At 59.1% G+C, this 8,867-nt stretch overlaps 1 protein-coding gene across 3 annotated transcripts in view; it reads right to left on the bottom strand.

Annotated features, from left to right (window-relative positions):
* The window catches only part of CLCN7 (chloride voltage-gated channel 7), a 26,089-nt gene extending 18,503 nt beyond the window's left edge, over positions 1-7,586 (bottom strand). The window contains exons 1-2 of one of the 3 annotated variants that reach the window (XM_040635567.1): positions 7,419-7,586; positions 598-669 (exon numbers count right to left, since the gene is read on the bottom strand). In XM_040635567.1, the coding sequence (XP_040491501.1) occupies positions 598-669; positions 7,419-7,571 (225 nt within the window). In that variant the 5' untranslated portion in view covers positions 7,572-7,586. Of the gene's footprint in view, positions 1-597; positions 670-4,624; positions 4,895-7,418 lie in introns of those variants that run through there. The other 2 variants (XM_040635569.1, XM_040635568.1) reach the window with 2 other exon arrangements.
* Positions 7,587-8,867: the final 1,281 nt, after the last annotated feature.

Below are 8,867 nucleotides of genomic sequence, written 5' to 3'. Positions count from 1 at the left end.
TGGCCGTCACCGGGCATGAGAGGGTCGCAGGTCAGAACCACAAAACCCTGAGGAGGAAGTCACGTGCAAGGCTGGAGAGCAGGGCGGGCTCAGCAAACATGCCCCAGCAGCTGCCAGACAGCCTGGCACAGGGCAGGAGAACATCATGCTGTCCCAGGTCCCAGACTCCAGAGATCCCTGTCCCCAGAGCCACCACCAGCCCACTCGGGGCCCGTCTCCCCCACACGGTGCCTACTCCCCTGGCCTTGCTTCCTGCACGTTTCCAGGACAGGTCGGTGCTCCCTGCTGGCGTGCACTGGCCCCATCTCCACTCATGTGGCTCAGCCTCAGGGGACTCAGACACTCGGAGCCGACCTCCCTGGTCACCCAGCCTCTGGGGGCCCCATCGTCTTTTCATCATGTTGTCCCCGAGCTCTGCACGGACTGTCCGCACCTGTCCTCTCGCTCTGCACGGCCCTGCTTGCCGTCCGCCACCTTCTCGCTCAGCATTTACCGTCGGCGCTCTGCTCGGAGGCGCCTCTGCAGGAGCCGCCCCGCCCTTCCTGGGGAAGGGTAGGCGCTGAGAGCCGAAAGGACGGGAAAGGGTCTACTACTCACCGGGTCGAGCAGCTCATCGTCCAGTTCCACGTTGCTCATCTGTCCAATCCGGAAAAATGCTGAGCGTGGCGACTAGAAGCACAAGAGAAATCACAGGGTGCTCAGTCACAGGTCGTGGCCGGTGCTGGACCCCAGAGAAGTCCAGGCTCTGCGCGAGTCCAGGCCTTCTTTACCCCAGAGGCCCTGCCCCCTCTTGGCCTAAGGCACAGATGAGACTGCAGACACCCGATTGCCCCAGGGGCCAAGGGCTGCAAGGCACCCATGACACCGTCCTTCAGGCTCCCCCACCCCCCCACTTCCTGTGTCCCCTCATCATGAGACTGAGGGGCTCTGGCAGGCGGGGAGCTGCGCCCAGCCTCCAGGCAGGCCCTCCAGACACACGGCTACACCCCCGTCAGCCACAGAGGACAGGCAAGCAGGCACGTGACTGCCCTCACGCGCAGCGCACGGCTACGGCGAGGCCTAGGAGGCAGAACACGGGCGCCCGCCACGTTTGCATTTCAGAGAAACACGTTTCAGGGTAAGTATGTCCCAGACGCTGTGTGGAAACAGGACTCGTGGTTTCTCGGAAGTGCAGGTGTAGCGGGCGCCCTGCCGTTTATCCAGCGGCCCTGCACGCGGTGAAAACCTGCCGCAGGGACGTGAACAAATTATATAATCGTCCCCCTTCTCCACAGCTTCAGGCGCGTGCAGTCAGCAGGAAGCAGATGACCGTCCTCCTGCCGTGGTCAGAAGGGCAGCAGTCCCCTCGTGCTGCATCACAAGGGGCCGCTCTCCTCACTTCAAGCCATCACGGGGGCATTTACCGCCTCACACCCCCACAGGAGCCCTGAGTGCAGCACTTTTATGTCAATCTATTGTTACAACTGTTCTAGTTTGCTACTAGTTATCGCCCTAACCTGTCCCCATGCTTACTCTACAAACTCGGCCAGAGCCAGGCGCCTGCAGCAAACACAGTCCGGGCACGCTCAGGCGCCCCGGCCAGCGCCGCACACGCTCGCCCCACAACGGGGGGCTTCCGAGCAGCGTGTTCCCGGGAGGCTCAGCGTGCTCCCTCCTCTCCACAGGCGCGCACTGAGCCCAGCACGGGGCTCGCGGAGAGAAACACACACTGACAACGCCCCCAAACTGCTGAATACAATGAGACAGGCAGGCTGAGGCTCCCTAGCTCCCAGCCTCGGGCAGGAGGGCTAGCCCCGCTGGCCACCGTGCCGGCCCAGCAAGGAGTCCCAGTTCTCAAGCCAACTGCACCCAAGAGGGGCCCGGACCTGGCTGCAGCCTCTGCTCCACAGACAGGACACACATGAGCAGGAGGGGTTCTGGGCCACCACCCGGCCACAGCAACACCAAATGCACGTCCCTGGGGATGTGTCCGTACACACAGACCGGCCAGGCAGATGGGGTGCAAAGATGGACAAACCCGGCTGAACAAGGCCAGGTGGCGCTGAAAGCGTGAGAAGCAGAGGAGAACGCAATCTGCCCTCCGACCTGGCAGATGGAGCCACAGAGAAAGTCCGTCTGGCCAGTTCTATCTCACCCAACAGTGATCAGGAAAGAACCTTGGTTACACCGGGCAGTCATCCCTCCACAACAAGGGGGCTCAGAGTCAGGGCCATCACACATCTCCTCGGGAATCTGCAGTTTCCAAGAGCTGGGCTGCAGCCTCGGGAGGTGTGACAAAAACGGTCCTGTCACGGGGGCCTGGGGGGCTCAGTTGGTGAAGCATCTGGCTGCGGCTCAGGTCATGATCCCGGGGTCCTGCTCAGCAGGGAGCCTGGTTCTCTCTCTGCCCCTGCTCGTGCTCGCTCTGTCTCAAATAAATAAAATCTTAAAAAAAGAAAGAAAGAAAGAAAGAAAGAAAGAAAGAAAGAAAGAAAGAAAGGTCCAGTTGGCACAGACTCACTAGCTCAGGTGACACAGGTCCTCGGCGCCCGACCAGAGGACGCCAGCTGGGCAGGGCGGCCTGCACCCCAAGAGAGCATGCCTGGACTGGGAAGTGGCGGCCCCTCCCTTCCCTCGCTTCTCTTTTCTGGGCTTTAAGTGCATCTTCCAGGAAACATCCCTCGGAGTTCAGTGATTTACTTGATGCTGTGTCTGTTTCTTTCTTTTGAACAAAGGTTAGATTCCATCCCGACTCCTCAAACTACCGACACCCACAAGAGCCTAGATGAAATCTCTGGGGCGTGATGCTCAGTGAAAGCAGCCAATCCTGGAGATGACACATGGAGCAGCCGGGCTGACCTGCACTCAAAACGTCGGGCCGAAGGAATGAGAACAGATCGGGGTGCGGGAGGGGTGCCCACAGAGGCAGGACGAGAGAGCTCCATGCTGAGGTGTGTACTTTGCATGCTGACTGTGGTGGCACGGACACAGACACGGGACTTAAGGGCAGAGAAGCACACAGGTGCCCGTGTCGATGTCCCGGTGTCAGCTCGGTGCTATTGTTCTGTGGGACAGAAGCCATGGAGGTACCTGGGGTAAGGCTCACGGGCCCTCTCTGTGAGGCTTTGTCAACTTCCTGTAAACCCACACTTATTTGTAAACATTTAAAAAATGTACACGTAAAGGGGATGGCCACATCACACTGAGAAACTTCTGTGCGTCACGGGAGACAACAGAGCGAAAGGCAGCCTGTACGACGGACAGCGTATCACAAATCGCACGTCCGAAAAGAGTTAACATCCACAACACGTCAAGAACTCCTACAAGACAACAGCAAAAGCAGCACGGTTTAAAAAAGTGGGCAGAGGACCTGAAGGCACGTCTCCAACAGCGACACACGCAGGGCCAACGAGCACGTGAAAACATGCTCAACACCACCGCCGAACCACAGAGCAGCGTGTGCCGGGGAGGATGTGGGAAGCTGGCGCCCCGCACGCTGGGGTGGGGGTGCACGACGGTGCAGCGGCTGTGGAAAGCAGTGTGGTGCTTCCTTGGAAAATTAAACACAGGATGACCACGTGACCCAGCAATCTGACCCCTGGTGTGTCCTGAAAAGAGCTGGAAGCAGGAACCCATGAGACGCTTGCACACTGTGCCCCCAGCAGCATGAGTCACACCAGCCGAGGGGTGGAAGCACCCCCAGTGTCCCTTGACAGATGAATGGCTAAACTACTGCCACACAAGGCAACACAAGGTCGCCTGATCTTCAAAAGGAAGGAAATTCTGCAACCCACTCCAACATGGACGAGCCTTAGAGCGTTCTGCTAACAGAAAGCAGCCGGTCACAAAAAGACAAACACCATATGATCCCACTCACAGCACAGGAGGAGGCTTCTAGAACAGTCAGGTTTATGGAGACAGAAAGCAGAAGGGTGGGCACGAGGGGCTGGGGAGGGGCTGGGGCTCAGTGTTTCATGGGGACAGTTTCAGTTGTGCAAGACGGACCGGTTCCCTGGGTGGGTGGCAGGGCGGTTACACAACGATGTGAATGCCTCTCATCCCGCTGAACTGTATGTTTGAAGCTGGTCAAGGTGGTAAATTTTGTTATAGGTTTTCACTCACAGTCAAACCAAGTGTAAAAACAATGCAAAGACCGTTTGCTGTCCTGTTGGGGTGTTGTGTATTCCAGCAGCCATGGAGGACAGAGGGCTCCAGCAGCCAGAAACTTCAGGCCAAGCAGGCAGATGCCCGTAAACAAGGTAAGTGCAAGGTCAGGTGGACGAGGAGGCCTGCGGGCTGAACCCCAATGAGGAGAAGGCCTGAGCTGCGCAGCGGGGGGCTCCCGGGACCCTCTGTGTGGGCCTGGGCCCAGTCCTGTCCCTCCGCTCTCGAGTCTACGCCCCTGCTGCAGGCGGGACTGACCGTGCACAGGTGAGACTGACGGCAGGAGAGACGCAGGTGTGGGGAACCCTCGGGGAGGGCACTGCAGCAGCCAGCCTGAAGCCTACAAAGTGAGGCTGTGGGTGCGCAGACAGAGTGGGGGGAGGACGGGTCAAAGACGCGGAGGCAGAGGGGAGGCAGAGGAACTTCCAGGAGGAGCTGAGCCCTAAGAGGCACCTAGGAGAAAGGTGCAGTGCTCACCTACCGTAGAGCAGAACTCAAAGGGCCGGTGAGGACGAGAGATGGCCCGCCGCTGAGCACCCCTGCCCCTCCCCCGGCACTCTCAGGCTGCGGTCTGTGGCTCCAGTCGTCAGGGCAGGACACAGAGGTAACCCAGTTCCCAGAGAAGCAAGATCCCTAGAACTGAGTCTAAACACTAACCTGAGAGTCCTACCCCCGCCCCCAGCCCCAAGGTGTCCCAGGTGGAGCTTCCCAAAGCCGAGGTCCCTGGAAATGTCCTGCATTTACAAACACTGCAAATACCCCCCCTCCACCTCTGGAGCATCTGTTTCTGCCTCAGAGTTCCCTGTGTGAGTTCTCGAAATGCTCTGCTTCCCACTGCCCACACACATGACCATGACTTGCTGGCTGACCTCACCCTCTCCTTGTCCCGGCAGAAGGGCAGGGACTCGCTGGTAACTCACCATCACCCCACACTCCCGCACGATGGGCCCAGGGGCCTGACGCAGGGAACCGTAACCCACAGGTGGCTCTGAACAGCCTGCTCCCGGGCAGATGGAGGCTGAGCTCGGACCAGTCATCAGCCCCCCCTGCCCAGGATAGCAGGCCGCACCTGCTCCTTGCGGGGCACTGAGCAGCCCGGCAGGACGGCCACATGGCACACGCTGCCCAGGGCAGCTACTTCGGGAGCTTGGCAGGCTCTGCTCGTGCCCACACCACCACCATCCACCTATGGACACCACACAACAAACCCCAAAGCACTGGGAGTTGGCCAAGACGAGCTCCCACGTCTGATTCACTAGAACGTTCCTGTAGGGCGGTTGTTGGTCTGGGCTGTCATTTTAGTTCAAATGGACTGACAGCAGCTTACAGGTCACCGTTGGCTGCAGAGTTAGGGTGCCCCCCCCCCGGAGCCTAATGCTGAACTTCGCCTGTGGGCCCAGGGCAGACCTTCCCCACCAGAAAGCCAGCATCACGGAATCCTGTCAGCTGCCAGCGGAGTCGCCCCATGAAGGACAACCCAAAGACAGACACTTTCATGCTGCCGTTTCCGATACTAATCCACTGAGAGTGGCTACCGTCCACCAGCTGGGACAGGCCCTGCTCAGGGCAGCACACACATTCATCTTTCTGCAGGGGAGGACTCTGAGGCAAAAGAGGCCACGGGGCTTGTCTCCTGGGGTGCGGAGCGGTCTCCCCCTTGCCACCGGTCCGCACAAAGCAAGCTCCAATCCCTTAGGACTGAAATCTCCAGCTTCCCGCAGGACTCTCCCTGAGATAAAGCCAAATTCAAAGCCAGCAGCTGTCCCCTACAAGTCTGACCCGCCTGTCTCCCACTCCCATCTACCTTCCAAATTCACAGGGGATCCCTAACACACACTTCAGCCTTTCCCGCCTATCGGCCCGCCTGAGGGTCTTGCACTCCTCAAGACTGAACCCAAATGGGACCTCTCCTGCCCTTGGGGCCCCTCACACAGTCTTCACAGAGCACCAGGCATATTTCTCCATGAGCCTGCAACCAGCTGGAAGGAAGCTGCTTCTGCACCTGTGTTCCAGGCAAACTACATGCAGCTGGGCACACAGTCGGTGCATAATAATTCTTAATTGTTTAAGAAAAATGATCAGGTGTTACTAAACACAAACATATTTTGCAAACTTTTTTTAACGGAATTATTTTTTTAAGAGTTGAAAAGGCTCTTCTTAAAGCCAACTCCTGTGTCTACTTGCAAAGATAAGTAGGAAATGCACATTCAGTCCTGAGATAAACCCAAATTCCACTTCAACGTTTCCAGTCTCTTTACCTGTAAAGCCAGTTTCACAATTCCATTTTGTCGACCCCAGGTTACTGTCTTTCAAAGGGAAAAAATAATGTTCCAACAAGAAAATAACAAAGCACCCTCAAGGCCCCTCTCCAAATTAGCCATTTCAGATCACTTCTCACGTAGACACAGTGAGCATTTCAGCATAAGATTTCACTCAAAGAACAGACCTGCACCTTCACTCTCTGATGCATGTCCAAGGGACTGGGGGAACTTGGAGATAAGCCCGACAGAAACACCCTGCCGCTTGGGTCGTTCCTAATTTCTAAAGACCGCTCTAACGTTAAAGGACAGATACAGACTAAGAAAAGAACGATACCAAAAATAGAATAAGACCGACGAATAAAAACAGCTCATTAACTCAAAATGAACACAACACGCATACATGCGTTCAAAGACGCAAACCGCATCGCTACGTGAACACACTACAACCACTCGGACTTGTTGCTTAGAGCGTCTGTCTGCACGCTCTAATTCCGTTTAATTGGTAAGGAAGACTGGGTGCAAACACTTGTCATGCCTACGATCGCCCTGCACTGATCCCCGCAGAGAAGGGTGGCCCACACGGCAAGAGAAAACTCGGCAGCCGGAAGTTCGTGCAGGCTCAGAACACAGTGTCACGGTGAGCTCGGCCTGCTCCTCGAACCCCACCAGTCACCCGGCCCAGAGCTTCCTCCCAAGACTCCAGAACCCCAGGGCCCAGGTTCCGAGGCCAGCGCTGCCATTTGCCAAAGACGACCCCGGGCACGTTCCCACACCCGTCCGGGGCTCGAGTTCCTCCTCTTCACCGAGGGGGACGATCGGAGCACCGATGCGCCGGTCAGCAGCGGCCGGGCACAGGGCCACCGGCGACGGAGCGACCTCCGCCCGCCAGAGCCGCTGACCCCCAGGTGGGACCGGCGGGGAAGGCCCGGCTTACGCCAGCCACGGCGACGCCGGCTCCCGGCGGCGGGGAGACTGAGGCGCGGGCCCGGGGCTCTCCCGGTGGACGGGCCTCACCTGGCGGGCGGCCGCCGGCCCGGCCCCGTTCAGCAGCGGCGTGCTCTCGCCGGCCGGCGCCCCGGGCCGCGCCGTCCTCCGCAGCAGCGGCGCCGCCTCGTCGTCGTCCACGTCGCGGCCGGACCACGACACCTTCTTGGACACGTTGGCCATGGCCACCGGCGGACCGACCGGCCCGGGAAGCTCTGCTGCCCGGTGTTTGTTCTCGTGACCCGCGCCGCGGCCACGTGACCCGCGAGGACAGCCCACGTGACGCACGACGGCGGCCGCGCAGGGTCGTGCGCGCGGGGCCCTTCTGGGAGTTGTAGTCCTGCGCCCGGCGCCTTCTGGGGCGGAGGGGGCTCCGTGGCCGCTCGGGTGACCAGAAGGGACCCGGTCCCAGAGAACGGATCGCGGCAGGAACGGAGAGGGGAGCCGGGGTCCGCGCGGACGGGACAGGAGGAAGCGGGAGGAGGGCGGGCAGACAGCCCCTCCTGGAGCCGGTGGAGGCCGAACAACCGGCGCGGGAGGAAGGGCGGGCGGACGCCTGGATGCGTGGCCGCCGCCGGAGGCATGACCGGTCGCAGCCGCGTGCTCTACCGTCGGGGCAGGTGTGCTGCGCGCGGGCCCGTGCGTGGCCTCCGTATCTCCCTGCAGTTTACCGATAACGAGGAAGGGGAAGAAATCTTGGAAGTCCGGCGGATGCCTCCTGAGCCCAGGACAGGCTGAGCACCGCCCGGGCCCCCGGGGCTTGTACCGAGGAGGACACACGGCTCCTGGGGCATTGCTGCAGGAGCTGCTTGGCCGAGTGCCCTCACCAGGGGGGAATCACACACACCCAAACTGAGGGACATCTGCTAAACTGCTAGGCGGCTCTGCTCGGCCACAACGTGCAGGGACTGCCCTCTGGGACGGGACTGAAGGCACAGGACCGCCGAAGCTCCTGGTGGTTCTGTCCTCGCTGAGACAACTGGCAAAGCTTGGGCATGGAGTGGGCTGGGTGGTGGGATTGCCTGGTTCAGTGCCCAAGGCTGAGCATTGTCTGGACGTCACCGCAGGAAAGGTCGGTGTTCTCAGGAGACACAGGGCGTATGCGGGCGCGTGGGCTGTGACATGTGCGGCTGCCTCATCATAGGGACTGGGACCCAGCGACAGAGGGGAGCAGACGTGGCCAAATGTTGACGTGGTCAGTCTAGGCCCAACCTGTTTGGCCTGCAGTGTGTCTGTCTTGCCACTTCTGTTTTTTAGGTGTGAAACTTTTCAAAAGAAAAAGATTTACAAAGTTTTTCAGAGGCTCTGAGGCTGAGAAAGTAACAGAGCCCCTCCCCCCACATAACTCAAAATCAGAACTAAAACTAAAATAAGAGAAGTCGGACAGGGTTTTGAATTTTCCCCATGATGACTGCGCAATGCTCTTTTGGAAATTCTAAAAACAACATTCTTTCAAAAAAGGGTGTTTCTCATTCGTGT

The sequence above is a fragment of the Ursus maritimus genome, unplaced genomic scaffold (genome assembly GCF_017311325.1).
Source record: "Ursus maritimus isolate PB19 unplaced genomic scaffold, ASM1731132v1 scaffold_2, whole genome shotgun sequence".
Taxonomy (NCBI): Eukaryota; Metazoa; Chordata; class Mammalia; order Carnivora; family Ursidae; genus Ursus; species Ursus maritimus.
Note: the sequence above shows the minus strand (reverse complement) of the source record. Positions and strands in the feature narration are given on the sequence as shown.